General features: G+C 36.6%; 3 protein-coding genes across 4 annotated transcripts; all 3 read right to left on the reverse strand.

Annotated features, from left to right (window-relative positions):
* Nucleotides 1–5,052: 5,052 nt before the first annotated feature.
* LOC107915231 (uncharacterized) lies at nucleotides 5,053–7,792 on the reverse strand. The gene is made up of 6 exons (XM_041102889.1): nucleotides 7,336–7,792; nucleotides 7,173–7,237; nucleotides 6,985–7,083; nucleotides 6,750–6,869; nucleotides 6,598–6,667; nucleotides 5,053–6,510 (listed from the first exon to the last, which is right to left on the reverse strand). The coding sequence occupies exons 1-4, from the start codon at nucleotides 7,549–7,551 to the stop codon at nucleotides 6,863–6,865; spliced, it is 387 nt and encodes a 128-aa protein (XP_040958823.1). The 5' UTR covers nucleotides 7,552–7,792; the 3' UTR covers nucleotides 5,053–6,510; nucleotides 6,598–6,667; nucleotides 6,750–6,862.
* Nucleotides 7,793–8,106: 314 nt separating this feature from the next.
* On the reverse strand, nucleotides 8,107–10,883 carry LOC107913829 (O-fucosyltransferase 36). The gene is made up of 3 exons (XM_016842474.2): nucleotides 9,396–10,883; nucleotides 8,882–9,131; nucleotides 8,107–8,500 (listed from the first exon to the last, which is right to left on the reverse strand). The coding sequence occupies exons 1-3, from the start codon at nucleotides 10,592–10,594 to the stop codon at nucleotides 8,324–8,326; spliced, it is 1,626 nt and encodes a 541-aa protein (XP_016697963.1). The 5' UTR covers nucleotides 10,595–10,883; the 3' UTR covers nucleotides 8,107–8,323.
* Nucleotides 10,884–11,659: 776 nt separating this feature from the next.
* On the reverse strand, nucleotides 11,660–14,979 carry LOC107913830 (uncharacterized). Of its 2 annotated transcripts, XM_016842476.2 has the most exons (7): nucleotides 14,664–14,979; nucleotides 13,987–14,382; nucleotides 13,841–13,893; nucleotides 13,532–13,569; nucleotides 13,095–13,413; nucleotides 12,612–12,925; nucleotides 11,660–12,445 (listed from the first exon to the last, which is right to left on the reverse strand). In XM_016842476.2, the coding sequence occupies exons 1-7, from the start codon at nucleotides 14,674–14,676 to the stop codon at nucleotides 11,857–11,859; spliced, it is 1,722 nt and encodes a 573-aa protein (XP_016697965.1). In that variant the 5' UTR covers nucleotides 14,677–14,979; the 3' UTR covers nucleotides 11,660–11,856. The 2 variants fall into 2 exon arrangements, with proteins under 2 accessions (XP_016697965.1, XP_016697964.1); XM_016842475.2 differs by lacking the exon at nucleotides 14,664–14,979 and having other exon boundaries at nucleotides 13,987–14,454.
* Between the last annotated feature and the right edge of the window lie 2,923 nt (nucleotides 14,980–17,902).

Consider the following 17,902-nt stretch of genomic DNA (forward strand, 5'->3'; position numbering starts at 1 on the left):
CAATTTTATCTAATTATTTTAATGTATTTTTATCGGATTATTCTCTCTCTAATATTTAATATATTTTTCTTATAATCAATTGTTGGTTCTTGACCGAGTTCATCATCATTTGAATTTGCATCATTAAGATTATCGAGATCTCCTTCTTTCATGTACTATTTGAGTTATGAATGAACTCAATTCCACATATGATTGAGGTTATGAAATACACAACATGCTAATATAACCCAACTTTTTTAATTTTTAAATTTTTTTATGATACTAAGGTGATGTTAAGATAGAAAATATTTTTTTAGAACACCGAATGTCTTCTCAATCACATTTCGAAGCCTCAGATATTTCAAATTAAAGAGTTTGTGAGTCGTTTATGGTATTTGTGTCTGACACCATTCTCTCAAATGGTATCATATCTCACGATATAGTTTAAGAAAATATTTTCTATTTGCATAATTAGCATTGACCTTATAATATTTGGGTTCACAATCACAGCCTAAATAGTTAGTAGCTTTAATTATAAAAACCTATATAAACTTAATTTGAAGAAAAACTTACGATAAATTATATCTTTTTCTATAATAAATAAATTAAGAAAAAAGTAATATAAAATTTATAATACATAGCCTCTATAAAAAATGTCACATCTTATAAATAATATAAATTTTTTATCATATCATATCATTAAAATTTTATTTTATTTTTATAATATATAACATTGAATGACAAATAAATTATGTTCATACTTATTGGCCATAAATTTTATCAACAAATATATTATATAACTTTTTATAACATGTAAAATTTTTTTATGATAAACTTTTTGATCATAACTTTAAAAATCTTTTAGGATTTAAATAATATATTTTTTGTTAGAACTTTATACAATACACAAATTATTTTTATAATACAATTTTTTTCCATAATAATCCCAACCACTCATATGTGTTCATACTTATAATTTAATTTTTATAACTTGTATAAAATTATTTTTAAAAAAATTGAATTTGATTGTAATTATCGAACATGCCTCTCTTGTATAATTATAAATAATCATATCCAAATCAAATTATTAGATGATTTTTCAAACACTACTTAAGGAAATTTAGGTAATCTAAATCTTTTTGAGAATTCATTTTGAAATTAGTAAAATGACATCATTTTTACAAAGTTTGTTGAAAATAGACTGAATTGGCTCGAATGGCCTGGCTTGAAGGTTTGCTTGAAAAGTGGGAGGGTTTGAGTAAAAATATAAGCCCGAAAAATGGGTTTGGGCAAAAAATAAGACCCATTTCGAAAACGGACTGAGTCTCTGGTAAGGCTTTTTTAGCTTGAGCCTGGCCTGAATATGCAAAAAAAAAAAAGATTATTGTTTTCTTGGTTTTTTTTTACTGTTTTGTTGCTATTTTTTTAAAATTTTTTTCACTATTGTACTACTATTTCACTATTATGTTGCTACTATTTTGTTGTTATTGTATAACTCTTATTTTATTATTAATTTTGTTAGTATTTTAGAAGCATTTGCTTGTTAAGTTGCACATCTTAGTGTTATTTAAGTATACATATTATTTTTTAATTTATTTTCATATTATTTTTTAATTTATTTTCAAATTGTGGGGAAACATTTATTTTAATGTTTTTAGTATTTTTGATGTATTATATATATTTAAAAAAAATATAAAAATAATACGGACAAGTCGAGTCAGACCCAAGTTTTAACATTTATATGGGTCAAACTTGAGTAAAATATTTGGCTTATTTTTTAAGCCGAATCCAAACCTAACAAACGGGCCTAAAATTTTGATAAGGCCTGACTATGAACAACTCTAACTCGAACCAATGAGTACATCAAATAGGAGGAAAGCTAAAAAAAAAAAACTGTGTAATAATTTATTTAATTTGGACCCAACGAATTAATCCAAAACACCATTTATTATATCCCCCTTGCCCCACTGTCCTATCTAAAAAAGAATTTGTATACGTTCTCCATTAAATGCATGTATCCTTTTACTCAGAAAATTATTTTTCCTATTAAAAGGAAAAACAGAACAATATGTATTTCCATATGGGGTACTAAAAAGGAAAATAGAAATGCTTTTTTATTTATTTTCATCACAATATTGTTATATGAAAATTGACAGAAAGAAGGAATGTTTATCACGTAGAATGTCCGCATTTTAAAACATCATTCTTGTTCAAACTAAAGGTCGTGCATATGTCTAAAATAGCACCCCTGCGAAGAAGCTCCTCCAATTCTTTGGATGGCTCCAATACCTGTTCATTACCATTCACACATTAAACAAACAAACTAACAACTTTTGCAGTTACAACTGCATCACTCTTAACATTCCCCTAGCTAGTTGATTTCTGAGCTTTAAGCTCATCAAGCGACAAGACCCTAAGGGCATATCGAAACAGAGAAAACATCTTAGGGGTAATTGGTTTAGTTAGAACATCTGCAACCTGTTGATTAGAAGACACAAAGTTGACTTGTAACAGTCCTGCAAGAATTTTTTCCCTAACAAAATGATGATCTATTTCAACATGTTTCATCCTGGCATGATGTGTAGGATTTTCAGCCACAGAGACTGCAGAGGAATTATCGCACCAAACAACCGGAACTTTAGATGGAGAAATGCCTACTTCAGCCAACAGTTGTTGAAGCCATAAAAGCTCGGACACGCAATTTGCGAGACTACGATATTCTGCTTCAACAGAAGACCTTGACACCACTGGCTGCTTCTTTGAGCACCAAGCAACCAGATTTGAACCTAAGAACACAACATGCCCGAAGTCAATCGACGGTCTTCAATGGATGATGCCCAGTCTGCGTCAGAATAACATACCAGTTCCAGCTGACCAGGTGTAAGAACCAGTCCATGCTCTATGGTACCGGCCAGGTATCTCAAAACTCGTTTGATGGCTCTCCAATGAGTTTCACTTGGAGCGTTCATGAACTGGCTGAGTTTATTGACACTAAACGACAGATCAAGTCGTGTAATACACACATATTGCAGCATTCCTACAACACTCCTGTACAAATGAGCATCGGAGGACTACCATCTGAAGCAACTAATTTTGGGCTGCTTACCATAAGTGTTGGCGTGGGAGTGGCCTCGGCCATTCCAGTTTTTTTAAGCAATTCGGCAATGTACTTCTTCTGGCTGAGTAGTATTCCCTGTGTAGTGTGCTGTACATCAATTCCCAAAAAAAATTGAGCTCTCCCATATCCTTGAGAGCAAATTTATTATGAAGATGAAGTACTACATCTGCTATTTCTTGATCCGAACTGCCTGTGAGGACAATGTCATCAACATAGACCATGAGTAGTATACACTGTCCTGCAGATCCTCGAACAAATAGAGAAGAGTCAGCTTTGGATGCTCGAAAACCAAGCTGGTCAACAAGATATTGCTTGAGAGTTTGAAACCATGCACGGGGAGCTTGTCGCAGACCATAGAGAGCTTTGTGCAATCTACAAACGAGCTTCTGACCAGTGACATCACAAACTTCAAAACCAGGGGGTTGTTCCATATACAACTCTTCAGTAAGCTCACCATTATGAAAAGCATTATTAATGTCGACTTGTCTCAACAACCACCCTTTTATAACAGCAAGAGCAAGAACAGTGCGAATAGTGGATGCTCGAACGACCGGACTGAACGTGTCACGAAAATCAAGTCCTGCATGTTGAGAGAAGCCTTTTGCTACCAACCGAGCTTTGTACCTATCTACTGATCCATCGACTTTTTTTTTATCTTAAAAAGCCACTTGCATCCGACTGCCCTTCGATTGCTAGGTAGTGAGCAGAGTGTCCAGGTGTTATTGCGAGCCAATGCCTGTAACTCATCACGGACGGCTGTTTGCCAGCATAGAGATGTCATTGCAGTGTGAATATCAGAAGGAACCTCAGCTGAAAAGCATTGTACTGAGCTCATATAAACTTTTGGTTTGAAAGTCCCAACTTTGCTCCTGGTAACCATGGGATGCATGTTGAGAGGAGCCGATTGTGAAGCTTGTAATGGTTGAGCTGTATGTGGTCTGGATGAGGTAGTTGACGTAAATGAGACAGGTGTCAATGGTTGAGGGGTAGGTAGACTAGGTGAAACAGTGAAGTTAGGTTATGTCACATTTTGGTGGTCAAATTGTGAAAGAGTTGTTGTAGGTGAGACACTAGGTGGTGTAGGGTGATTATTAAGGTTAGTGGTGGTAGGTGGGTTAGCACAGGGTTTTTGTCTGGGGGCTAAGACAAAAAGTTTTGCACTAGGCTGAGACACTGGGTTAGACGAGGCACGTGGTGATGGAGAAATAGCTTTGTATGGAAAAGTGTTTTCATAAAAAGTTACATGACGTGTAACATAAATTTTACCTGTTGTATCCTGGCATTTGTAGCCTTTATGCAATGGTGAGTATCCTAAGAACACACAGGGTGAAGACCGAAACTGGAATTTAGTTTTGTTAAATGGTCGAAGGTTTGGAAAGCACAAGCAACCAAATGTTCGAAGGAAAGAATAATCTGGCTTCATCTTAAACAATTTCTCATAGGATGATATATCTCCCAAAGGTTGAGAGGGTAATCTGTTGATCAGGAATACAGCACTGTAAAAAGCTTCATTATTCCAAAATTTTAAAGGCATGGTAGCATGAGCAAGCATGGTCAGACCTGTTTCAACCACCTGTCTGTGTTTGCGCTCAACAAGACCGTTCTGTGCAGAGGTGTAAGGACACGAGAGACGATGGACAATCCCTTGCTGGGCTAGATAGTGCTTTAATGCTTGAAATTCCCCACCCCCATCTGTTTGTAGCACTTGAATTTTTGCACCAAGTACTCGCTCAGCTTGACGATGGAACTGAGGAAACACAGTAGCGACCTCTGACTTACTCTTCAAGAAGTAAAGCCATGTGTAGCGAGAGTATGCATCAGTGAAAGCAACATAGTAACGAAACTCGTTGGAAACAATCGGGGCCGGCCCCCAAACATCAGCAACTATCAATTGTAGAGGTGAGCTGTATGTAGTGGTTGACTTGGAAAAAGGAAGTTTATGCTCTTTACCCAAATGGCAAGCAACACACTCAACAACTTTATTACTATCAGTAAACTGAATATTACATCGTGAAAGAGCTTTTGTAAGTATAGCTCGACAGGAGTGCCCTAGCCGAGAATGCCAAACATTTAAAAGAAGCATTTTACTAACTGTGAGACATTGAGCATGCTTAGAAGACAGTCCACCTTCAGGAAGCTTGTTGAGATGAAGCCGATATAAGCCATGATGCACAGAACCCGTCAGGAGCACCTCTCTAGTCTGCAAATCACGCATCTGACACTGAGTGGGAAAGAACTCAAATCACTCTTAACATTCCCCTAGCTAGTTGATTTCTGAGCTTTAAGCTCATCAAGCGACAAGACCCTAAGGGCATATCGAAACAGAGAAAACATCTTAGGGGTAATTGGTTTAATTAGAACATCTGCAACCTGTTGATCAGAAGGCACAAAGTTGACTTGTAACAGTCCTGCAAGAATTTTTTCCCTAACAAAATGATGATCTATTTCAACATGTTTCATCCTGGCATGATGTGTAGGATTCTCAACCACAGAGACTGCAGAGGAATTATCGCACCAAACAACCAGCACTTTAGATGGAGAAATGCCTACTTCAGTCAACAGTTGTTGAAGCCATAAAAGCTCGGACACGCAATTTGCGAGACTACGATATTCTGCTTCAGCAGAAGACCTTGACACCACTGGCTACTTCTTTGAGCACCAAGCAACCGGATTTGAACCTAAGAACACAATATACCCCGAAGTCGATCGACGGTCTTCAATGGATGATGCCCAGTCTGCGTCAGAATAACATACCAGTTCCAGCTGACCAGGTGTAAGAACTAGTCCATGCTCTATGGTACCGACCAGGTATCTCAAAATCCGTTTGATGGCTCTCCAGTGAGTTCCAATGAGTTTGATGGCCAGGTGTAACAACCACGATGCAAGCGCACTGTCTTGCTGTTCAAAACGCTCAAACTCTGGGTTAGCCTGACGACCACCATTCCCATCGGAAACAAACTGAACAGGAGTTTGCTGCGAGTCCAAGAAGCCTTGAAGCTTATGTGCTTTTAGTGCCAAAAGAACCTGTTGCCTCCATAAGAAATAGGCATTATCATCAAGAAGAACACTGATCTTCTTTGTAGAAAATAACCTATTGTCCACAACACCATCAGTAGCAGCGCAGTCCATTTGAAGAAGAGAAAAAATCAACACAGCGGACAGACGAGAAAGACGACCCAGGAACAGTCTGATACCATGTTAAAGTAAAGAAAAAAACTAAACAGAAACAAAAAGAGAGATCAAGAAGAGTAATTTTTCATTAATTTTCATACGTTGAATATGCAGCCTTTGCATGCATTTATACACGTAGGGTCTAACTGACGTAAACCAAATAACTGCTGTTTACCTAATACCCGCTTTAACAAACTAACAACTTTTGCAGTTACAACTGCATCACTCTTAACAGGTAGCACCTGTATGAAAGGAAAATTAGTGTGTTGAGACTAAGCCAAAGAGGTTTGGTTGCAGAGTAAATGATGGGGGAAACAACACATACGTACAGCGAATGCCATAGTCAGTGGAAGCAACGAAACCGAACTGTAATAGTATTTCCTGTGTATAACCGTACCCCTAAAAACATATAAACATTCTACACTTTATTTTCATGCTAAAATAATCTTTGTATCTTCTAATCTGTTTATCGATTGATTACCTCAAGGCTGTATGTCGTAATCTTTGCCGCACAAACCATGCATTTAAACTGCAAAACGTTAGAAGCAACTGGAACAAACTCGTAATCTGAAAAGCACATTGAACCAACATAGTTCAATCCCTGCAAATATCCATATTTTCAGACACTAGACAACTGTAAAATAGTGTCTGCAATGTTACTTTTGTGAGATATAAAAAACATAATATGTTGCATTAGTAAGGAACAAGAAAGGAACCTGCAAGGGTATGTAATCTGAACATTGGTAACATCCTTGGTTATAGATTTCAAGAAAATCTCAGATGGTTTAACTCGAGCTAATAGCCGCAACCCGAAACTACATACAATTGAACCAAAGAAAAACTTGATCAGCATAAACAAATGTCAATCAAAATCTTAAACAAACCAGGTTTGGGTTTCAAGTACCCATGTAGCTTGTTTTTGAAACTACCCTCAGGTGCCTTTTCCAAACCAATCCAAGCCTTATTCATCTATAACAAAAACCATGTACGCAGTAAAAGAAACACACAGGACATTTCACTTACACGTTGAAGTCAATGTAAGGATGGAATAAAAGGGGTATTATTACCTTGTTCGAAACGAAATCAACAAGAAGTTTAGCATTGGCATTGAGGGGCTGCTTGGAATTGGATGACATTTTCTTCCAAAGCCCTTTCGCAGTGGAAGGGGTGTTAGCTGCGGTGGATTTTGATGCATAATGGTCAATGGATCTGCTAAAGCACCAGATTTTCCCTTTAATTGGGAACACTACCAAGCTTGCCTTCACTATGATATATATCTTCATATTGTTATTATAAACTATATATGCTTCAATACAAAAACAACATAAAACAGATAAAAAGATGAGACCTTATGTTGTTTTGGGTATTGATTAATGTAGATGAATTGGTATAAAAAATGAAGCAAAGGGATCCGTATATCAAAAAAAGTTCCCAACAAGAATGAAAACATATATTTACAAATAGGCCTAAGCTTCATTCAGTTCATTCATTGTTCTTAAAATGACATATACGTTAAGATTTAAGAATTCCTAATATCTCCAATCCTTTTTTTTATTCTCAAATCAGATCTCTTTTGTGAAAAATCAAACAGTTTAAAGGGAAAAAAAGGCATGGATTTGCCTGTAAACTATGAAAGACCGAGTCAAGAGGTCTGATTAGATGAAACGTTAATTAAAAAAAAATTATTAGTATTATATATCAATTTTATTTTATTTTATTTGTAAGTTGATAAATTTTAGAGATGTTTTAATGCAGAAGTGGAGGTTGGCCAATCATGTGAACAATGAAACAATGGCAAATGAAGTAAAAGTTAAGATGAAAATTGCGCTTCAACTATATATTTAACGTCATATCCCTGGGCTTTATTTCATAAACATGGTTTCCTCAACTACTGAACTGATTGATGATGGTAATTTACAAAGTCAATAAAAGAATAAAGGTTTGGGGGGGGGGTTAAATTCATGGAACACACTAAAGTAATCAATTAATTGCTCTTATGATACATTATCCTTTGCAAATAGACTATGTCAGGAGATTGCCAATTCTGCATATTCTTCACTCTTCACCTGAAATGAAGTTTGGGTTTTCACCTTGGCATAAGTACTCATCACATATAGATGCCGTTCCCCAGTCTTTTCGGAGTCGTAAAATGTCCTCTGTGAAAGTCGAACCTGAGGCTCCGATGAACACACTCGCCATAGCACAGATGGTCTTATCCAGCATAGCTTCCACCTTCAGTATCACAGAGCAAATTTAGATTGATCCAAGCAAAATAGCAATGATATGTATGCTAAGGCTACATGCAGTTCGGGGGCCTGTTCATTGATTCACAGAACTCTGAACTGTACTGAACAATAACGTAAATGAAATGCACTTCAGAAACTTCAAAAGCTTAGTTTGATGATTGAAGGCGAAGAAAATTAAGAACAAATTTGCACTTTTCAAAACCAGCCACACTTTGATCATCGGCCAGTATAAACTAGAACGAGGGCAAGGGAAATGTGAGAGAACCTTAGTAAGAAATAGAAAATGAATAAAGTTGTTTCAAGCCACATTACGTGAGAATCAACTCCTATGGTTCTTCCTACTAACACTATAGTATCAAATTCTCACCTGAGAATCACCTTCAAGGCCATGTCTGTATAATAAGGCATCCCATTTTTCAGCTGAATTACGAGGAGGACGTTTAACCAGTGGTATAGTCTTTCCATTCAGCATGATCATTGATTGCAGCAAACCAGTTTCGCTCCCTGCTGCATCTGTTGAAAGGTATATGACTGGAGAGTTGGCCCTTTCAACCATCCGAGTAATGCAATCCGCAGCTTGAGGAATAGGGTAAAAGCAGCTTGGCTTTTTAGCATTGCTGGGGAATAAGCAAGAAATGTTAGTGGCATTCACACAAACCGACATCAATCATCATCCCAAAACATTTTTGACTCAAATTGAGTTTCTCAATAATTATGAACAAACTCTCCCTCATGCTCTAGCAAATTTCCAACACTTCGAAATCAAAGCAAAATACGCCCAATGCCATCATTTCAATGTTTTGCTTTTTATTCTGTAGCGTAAAACTATGAAGGTTCTTGGCTTCCTAAGCAATAGATCACAACAAAATAGAAAAACATACCAGAACTTCAAGAAGCCGTGTCGCCGGAAATGAAGAGCGATAAAATTACTACCCAAGAACGTCTGAATGAACCGTTCAGCAGTCAACAAGATAAGTTTACTTGGCTCTATCAACGTCTTACACTTATGAGCAATCGGACCGCCTGGTTGCAACACCCAATCTCTTTCCACATCGGCAAAATAAACATCCCCAATTGCAATCACATCATCATCAGACCCAAACTTCTCCACAACATCCTTGACCGTCTTTCGACTTGGATTCTTAACATCCTCATTCTTCCAAGCAGCCTCCAATTTCCCCATCGAAATTCCCAACGACTTCAACTTCTTCAAATGCTCTTCGTCCATGTAACACGGCTGCGGGGTCGAGAAATAGCAAATGAATTTGTCAATGTGAGCGTGATTCTTCTTCAATTTCATAAAATCCTCGAATGGTACAACAACTTTTTTACCAATACAATCGTTGATGTGCTCGATATCCAGAACCCGGTTGTACTGATAATCGAATCTCGAACTCGGAATCACCAATGCCCGATTCAAAATCGCCGCGAAAAACATATGTTTCTCTAAGCAAATCAAATGGTTACTCATCTGACCCGACAAGCAAATCGCGAACAAGAATTTATTCCGTCTGGGTTTCCATTCAATGGTTCTTCTTTCAGAAAATTTCTGGTCAACTTTTCTGCAACGGTGGAAACCGTAACCGGCAGAACTGGGATCCAAAGCAGTGCCGTTTTGAAGGGTGTCTCCGGCTTTGTAAGGGGATAATAGAATTTGCTGCATGTGTTTGTTTAACGTGATCTGGGTGAGCAATGTGGCTTTGATATCATCAAATTGGACGGTCGTGATGTTATTAGAGTTAATGAAAGTGTGATTCCAGATAGAAAGAAGGGAACTTTGCTGCCGGTTCAACAAGTGAAGAGCTTGGAGTTGGGATTCTCTGATTTGATCCGACACCGTATTGAATTTAAAGGAGGAGATATCGGAAGTGAAGAGGGAGCGAATATCGGTGGAGAAGTAGATAAAGACGATGAGCAGAGGGAGCACAAGGGCGAAGAGATAACCTTTGTGGAAAGTGAGCTTGGAACGACGCCGCATTTGTGGTTCGAGCTCTTCGACATTGAAACTGGACCTTGTGGTGTCGTTTCGGTAGGTTAAGTTACGTCGGTCGTCGTCTTCGTCGGATGAATCTCGGTCCATTTTTTGCTAGTGAGTTAGTGAGCGAGTGAAGGAGTGAATGGCCGAGTCGGTGACGATATAACTAGGGACTTAAGGAAATCTGGGGTCTCGGTGATTATTGGTTTATAATTTAGGGATTTGATAAAAAAAATTTTGAGACAATTAATCGTCTGTGGAGTTGGAGATGGCGAAGGTTGAGAAGGAAGAAACGGTCGGTGGAAAAAGACTCACTACCGGTCCGATCTGATATTTTCCTGCAAGGAAACGACCTCGTATTGTGCCCTCACACGTGAGAGATTGCCAAGTAGCGAACATGACAGCTGAGCAAACCCTCGATTAAAATAAATTAAGGCGTATTTCTCATTCTTTTCTTATTTAAAATTCACCTTCAAGAAAATAAAATTTAACTATCAAATTTTTTTGAAAGAGTAGAAATTAATTTTTAATGAAAATATTAATTAAAATGTTAAATTTTTAAATATAATAATTTATATGATAATTTATGTGTAAATTTTTTTAAAGTTTTAATGAAAATTTTATAATTTTTTGAATTTTGAATTTTTATACTTTTTAAATTATTTATTGAAATGTCAATTAGATTGCCACACATATATTTAAAAATTAATATTTCCATTAAAAAAAATAATTTGACTCTTTTTAAAAAGATTAATGGTCAAACTTAGTTAAAAAAAGTAAATATCAAATTAACAAAAAAAAATTAAATTTATAATTATATCTAAATTAAATCATTATAAATTTTCGTAATTGAATAGATATATTTAATTATTTTTTAATATATTTAAAAAATATAATAATTATATAAAGTCATATAAAAAATTTAATCAAAACTAAAAAAAAATCTCTTACTAGCGTTTTTACTTTTCATTTCTCCTGCTTAAAAAAATTACAAAAATATAAGTGAGCAATTAGATGCATTAAGGATTAAGATGGACAATGAATTGGTTAAGATATAAAATTAGTGGATTAAATCGATTCTTTTAACCAAACCGACCAATTGCTAATTGCTCTCCCAATGAAACAGTAAAATGGAAAGAAGGAAAGAACAAAGAAGAACAAGCTTAGAGATTGAAGGGCAATACCCTTTTTGCTAATCTAAAATTAGTATCTAAAACAAATAAATAATTTAAGTACAGAAAAAGATGCATTAACAGAGATTTTGCAAATTGCAATTGTTAAAATATAGCTGATAACAGGAATCAAACTCCACAGCAAAGTACGTTGAAGAAGCTCTATATGAAGATCCGTTGTGTAGTTTATGATACTTATGAAGCTTCTTCAGTGACTTCAACAAGCCTACCACGGACCCATTTCTTAGTTACAGCGACTGCTTTAGATGGCACATCATTATTCTTCAGCTCAACTTCGGTTCCATTTAGCATGGGGTTCTTCTCATGTTGGATCATCCCATTTGTTTCCAAATGGCCAACTTGCTTAGATGAATCAGAGTTTATCGAACTTTCAAAGTTGAGAGTTGATATACTGTGATTATTCGAGCATGGAGAAGTAAGTTCTTTGGCGTTGTCACCATTCACTATCTTCGGGAAAATAAAGTTAGAGAAATTGTACTCCTCATGCTTAGTCCCATTTACTTCTTTCTGTTCTGCTTGGTCCGAACCACTGCTTTCTGATTGCATTTTGTTCTCAACATGGCTAACCGGTTCAGCCGAGTCAACAGAAATGTATCCACTATTCTCATCGGATGAAACGTGTCTGATCTCTATCGATTCAATTGACTGAATTGCTTCGGCTATAAGTTTTCTGGTTTCAATAAGGGAAGCTCGAGCAACATGGCTCTTCATTGCAGCGACCTCAAGGGCTTTCGCGGCCTTCTCAGCTTCAGCAATCAAAAGCCTGCAGTGTCATATATGTAAGCATTGAGTTATCCAGAGAATTAGCAGCCTACTTTTCTCATTGGTACTTAGAATGCAGGAAAATGATAATGCATGGGAATGCTTAAGGGAGATATCCATGAAGGTTCTAACAGATGTATGCTTGCGGAATGTAAGCAAATGCTAACCTTGCTCTTTCAACTGCTTCGGTTTTCTTTAATTCTTCTGCTGCTCTTTGTGCTCTTAAGTTCTTCAACATCTCGAGCTTGGAGCTTGCCATAGGATCCTTATAAAGTGGTTTATTTCTTCTTCGTATCCTTAACCGCTCAATTGGGCTTATAGTCTCACTTCCAGAAGAATAGTTTGTATCACTAGCTTTCCTCTTTGGAGGGCTCTGCTTGGACTGTGTACCAGCCGCTGGCTTCCTCTTTGGTTTTCTTTCAGCCCCAGACGGAATGCCATGATATTTTGCCAAGCCAGAGCAAACTCTCTCGCGGTAATCCTATTCAGCATATTACAAGAAATGGAAAATCCACATTCAGACGCAAAGACATAAGGATATCTTGTCAGCAATATCATCCATAAAGTGACATTTGTAGATGCCTATGATCAATGTCATAATTTTCACTGCTGATGGATAAAAAAAAAAATTCAATCATGCAAGCACTTACAGGATCAGCCCATTTGGCAGCAATGGCTTCAGCAATTTTCTTTCTTTGTTCAGGGGATTTTGGTGCTCTATTGCTACCTTTTGGTCTAGGCATCGATTTCCTTTGTTCGACACTTTCCAACCACTCCTTTGTCAACTGCTCATCTAGTATCTTGTAAGAATCCCACCGTAGCTCTTCCTCACCAAGATAGCCTTTTCTAGATGCTTCAGCAATCAAGTTCATCCACTCAAAGTGGCAAGTTTCCTGCAGCATTAACTTCTCACGGCGCCTTTCCCATCCCATTCGCACACCCTCTCCAATTTTTTCTCTCGTCTCTTTGCTGTAGGATCATTATGAAACAGTCACTTCAGAATTAAAAAGGTAGAAAGAAAGGCCTAATAAATTAAAGAAGTTTGATATATCGTAGTTGAAAAACTTAAGAACAATGAAGCACCCACCTCTGAGCATGTCCTAGGTTAACCAACTTCATTTTGACCTGCATTTTGAAACAGAATTTGCATTCAATTGTTTGCTTTTCAGCTATTGTGCTTAAGTAATTTCCACAATCCAAATTGCCATCAATCCATCATTTGCCCTCAGGGGATTATGGTGGAAAAAATAAACGAATTACATTGACCAGTTAAGGATGAATTTATTGATTCAGATAGGAGAAAACGTTATCGATGTCATTAGTTTCACTCAATGTGTACATAAAACTCACAAAGTTCAGTCCCTGTAATAACAAAAGTTCTCTTACATGACATCACCTTAGGATTCTGCATTGCAAGCTTTGTTCTCTCCCTTATCCGTTGAAGGGTCTCTGCAGATAAAAATATATATGCATTTGTGGTAACATGGTAACAAGTCAACAATCCAATACATAAAAGTAGAAATCAGGATTAATGGAAATTACCTGCACTGTGCTTCCTGCCTTTGTTCCAAGGTGTGTTCCCTTTATTTGCTTTAGAAATCCTCATCCGCCTTAACTTTTCCTTCTCGTCCAACTCAACATCCGAGTCTCCGGTCTTCCAAGATTCAGGCTGCGTTGGTGAAGGACATGAATCACCACCAAGCTGTGACTTATTATTATGTTCACCTTGTTTTGGAACTGAACACTTGGGTTCAAGGGTTGCAACAGCTTTAACCTGAAGTTTCCCACTGTGGTTTTCCAGGTGCCCTACATGAAAACTTATCCTAGAAGGCAATGGGGAGGATTTCCATGGATTTGATAAAACTTGAGCATGGATAAGGGTTTGAGCCCTCACTGGAACCAGTGGACTTTGCAAGGAAGGTTGAGCAGTGGCAATATCTGTTTCAGGGCAACCAAGCATAATAAAGATGCTCATAGTCAATTTTAACAACACCAAGAATTCCTAACACCCTAAACACAGAAAATTCATGAAATTAAACCACTTTTGTCTTCCAAAAGACTAATTCAACAAATACAAATTGAAGCTAAACATGCCAATCACAAAGCAAACAGGAAAAAAAAGGATCTTCATGTGTTTCTTCTTTTTAAGTTTTCAAGGCAGTAAAAACTCTGAACTAAATAAAAATAATGGCCAAAAAAAAAAAGAGAAACCCAGTTACCAAGTAAAGCCATGGAAGCTCATTCAGCCTAAAGAATCGAAAACTCAGAACTTGGAACCTTATCTCAACAAAAATAATAACACAGTTGAGACGCCAGCATTTAAGCAGCCCCAAAAAGAAAATTTCTTTGTTTTTTTCCTTTCAGAATGCTGATAACATTAGAATAACATACGAAATTTGAGATGCAGATGTTGTTTATGAGGAACAAAGATGAACGTGAAGTAGATAGAGAACCACACGGGGAAGTTCACAAGAGATTAAAGGCCCTGTTGTGAAAGCCCCCATTGATATTAAAGGGCCTGGTTTTTCATGGGTTGGGTTACATTCAGACCACAACTTCTTCATCCTACAGTTAGTTTAAGCTTGCTTGTCTCTTTCAATGAACATATTCATCCTATGATAGCAGACAAAATTTTATCAGGTCGAATTGTTTTACTAGACCTTGTATTTTGCGTAAGTTATGGATTTAGTACCTGTATTTTGATCAATTTTAGTCCCTAATCAAACCGTAGCATTTAAATCTATTTGGTTAAATTTAACTATTAGCCTATATTATGCGTAAAGTAATAGATTTAGTCTATGTTCTTTAATTGGTTCATTCTTATTTCTTACTCATTATATTTTTTGAATTTCTAAATTTCAGTCTTAACATAAACAACTGTTGTTAAATCTATTAAGTGATTTTTTTTGTTATATCTAAAAATAGCAAGTTGACATAACATTACATTTGTAATAATGTGTTTACCATATCAAATTTTGAAAAAAAAAACTTTTCATGAATTTAATAACTATCATGTGGTCAGGATTAAAAGTTAAAATTTTTAAAAGTACAGGGACTGAAAATGACCAAATTTATAGAGACTAAATCCACAACTTACTCACAATATAGGGACCAATAGCATAATTAACCAATTTTATAATTTCAAAAGCCATTCGACGAGTTTAAGATTACGGTCACAATTTTCCCACAGGACTTCCATTACGTAACAGGCACTTGCAGTCGCCAGTGGAGTAGACACGGCAGCAATGAGTAAAATATTTCCCAACAATTTTCCCACCTTCCTTACCAGTCCAAGAAATAGAATCACAACATTTGACTCAAAACCTTCCATTTTCCTATATAATATATTTATCCAAGAAGGTCTCAGTAACTTTGATTATCATGGCTTTCCTGGTCGTCAGCTGCATCCACGTTTATAAAAAATGGTTCGCAAGTACTGGAAACAGGCATGAATTAGTTGAATATTGCGTGGTGTGCCTTAGCATGGTCTCCAATGGGGAAGAACTCAGGTGGCTGCCAATGTGTCACCATTGTTTTCATGCTCACTGCATTGATGCATGGCTTGAAGTTAGTCCAACTTGCCCTATTTGCAGGGTTAACGTTGCCCCTTACCGGAGCTTTATCATTTCTTCCATGGTTTCTTTAGCTAAAAGAGTCGGGGAATGGATTGAAAACCCACTTTCGTCGGAGCTTACAGTGGCATTTTGTGAGAGTTTTGGCTTTCTTTAATGAAGTTAGCATAGCCTAGCAGCCTGTTATTTCATTCTTTGCTGGGTTCTTCTTTGAGAGAACGGCAGCGCAATTACCCTGACTGTATATATGGCAGGATGTCTTAAATTTGATTCAAATCATAAATCGTAGATTTTTTTACTAATATTGGTTGAAAAATATATGTAAAATGTATATTCTAAAATAAAATAAATATTGTATTTTAATTTTCCCCTATTTGAATTGGTATTTAGTTAATTCCTGATATCATTCAACCAAAATATCTTTATGTGTACAAAGCCCACGTAGTTAAGAATAGCTTAGGAGGCAATACTATAACACTATCGTTATAACTTCATCAAAATTAATTATCACATCGATTCTAATTTTATCTGATGATCTCAACTTCATAAGCTCAACCATATGATAGTGCCATCTAGCGCACTCTTCAAGCTAAAAAGTCAAATCTAGCTCACACCCTAAATCCGACATTGAACTCGAAAAAGAAAACATCATGAAAAGAGAGTCCACTCTATTGTTCCAGGTCTTCGTCAATAGGACCTGCTTTCACCATACTTGTTTATATTGTGTACTGAAGGTCTTAGCTATCTGTTGCACCAAGCTGAAGAAAATGGGAATTTGCATGGGATTTCATGGTTGAGGGAGTCCCATTGTCTCTGAATTGTTGTTTGCTTATGACAGTTTTTTATTTTTTCAAGCGTTTGAGGTTGATGCTGAGGCTGAGGCTGAAGTGGTTAAAAATATTTTACTCCGGCCGGTATGAGGTTGTTTCTGGGCAAACCATTAATTTTCTGAAATCCGGTATTACGCTTAGTTCTAACACTAACAACATGAGCGGATCCATGTCTCAGCTGTTCTTGCTGTAACCGAACCTCTTACTCATGGGAGATTATTTGGGATTGTCATCTCTTATTGGTTGGAATAAAAACCAAGTCTTCTCGTTTATTAAGGAATGGTTGTCTAAGCGTATCCTTAAATATTGGAAGAATAAGTTGCTTTCAAGGGTTGGGAAGGAAGTGGTGAATAAAATGGTGGCTCAAGTTTATAGTATTAGTGTCTTTCTTCTTCCTCATAATTCATCCGACGATTTGCAAAAAATGATGACTTCTTTCTAGTGAGTTCTTAGGGTGGTTGTAGGAGGATTCATTGGGCATCTTGAGATAGGCTCTGTGTTCTGAAGAAATATGGTGGTTTGGGGTTTCGTAATCTATTTTGTTTTAATTTGGCGCTACTTGCTAAGCAAGGATGGCGATTCCTTACTTCGCCCGAGTCTCTTTCATGTAAGGTTTTCAAAGCTAGATACTGTTCGGATAGTGACTTTCTTGATTCGACGGAGGGTTCGGCTCTCTCTTTTATTTGGAAGAGTATTACAAGGCAAAGGTGTGCTTCTTAAAGATATTAGGTGGCGAATTGGTAAAGGGAACTTGAGAAACGTTTCCAATGATCCATGGATTAATGATGGTGAAAACTTTTATGTTGACACTGCTCCTCTTGAAGGGTGTGAAACTATGCAAGTTTGTTATTTAATTCACTCTAATGAAGGATATGATGCTAAGCGAATTCTTGCTATGCCTTTAAGCAGGTTCCCTATCGACAACAGTTATATATGGCAATTTACCACAAATGATCGCTATTCTGTCAAATCAGGTTACCAAGTTGCTCTTTGGAACCAATCTTTGCCCCCGAAGATAAAAGAATACCTATGGAGATTGTTACGTCGTTTTATCCC

Source organism: Gossypium hirsutum, chromosome D10 (genome assembly GCF_007990345.1).
Source record: "Gossypium hirsutum isolate 1008001.06 chromosome D10, Gossypium_hirsutum_v2.1, whole genome shotgun sequence".
Classification (NCBI taxonomy): Eukaryota; Viridiplantae; Streptophyta; class Magnoliopsida; order Malvales; family Malvaceae; genus Gossypium; species Gossypium hirsutum.

What these genes read in the sequence shown, in the direction of transcription:
- LOC107913830 (XM_016842475.2), bottom strand. Translation starts at nt 14,419, where the DNA reads ATGAGCATCTTTATTATGCTTGGTTGCCCTGAAACAGATATTGCCACT. An exon ending in AGGCAGGAAGCACAGTGCAG is followed by an intron (nt 13,894 to 13,986) that starts GTAATTTCCATT and finishes TTTTATCTGCAG; the next exon opens with AGACCCTTCAACGGATAAGG. An exon ending in GAAGCAGTTGAAAGAGCAAG is followed by an intron (nt 12,446 to 12,611) that starts GTTAGCATTTGC and finishes ATGACACTGCAG; the next exon opens with GCTTTTGATTGCTGAAGCTG.
- LOC107915231 (XM_041102889.1), bottom strand. Translation starts at nt 7,551, where the DNA reads ATGAAGATATATATCATAGTGAAGGCAAGCTTGGTAGTGTTCCCAATT. An exon ending in TTGATTTCGTTTCGAACAAG is followed by an intron (nt 7,238 to 7,335) that starts GTAATAATACCC and finishes TTTTTGTTATAG; the next exon opens with ATGAATAAGGCTTGGATTGG. An exon ending in TTCAAAAACAAGCTACATGG is followed by an intron (nt 7,084 to 7,172) that starts GTACTTGAAACC and finishes AATTGTATGTAG; the next exon opens with TTTCGGGTTGCGGCTATTAG.
- LOC107913829 (XM_016842474.2), bottom strand. Translation starts at nt 10,594, where the DNA reads ATGGACCGAGATTCATCCGACGAAGACGACGACCGACGTAACTTAACC. An exon ending in CACGGCTTCTTGAAGTTCTG is followed by an intron (nt 9,132 to 9,395) that starts GTATGTTTTTCT and finishes CTTATTCCCCAG; the next exon opens with CAATGCTAAAAAGCCAAGCT. An exon ending in GCCTTGAAGGTGATTCTCAG is followed by an intron (nt 8,501 to 8,881) that starts GTGAGAATTTGA and finishes GTGATACTGAAG; the next exon opens with GTGGAAGCTATGCTGGATAA.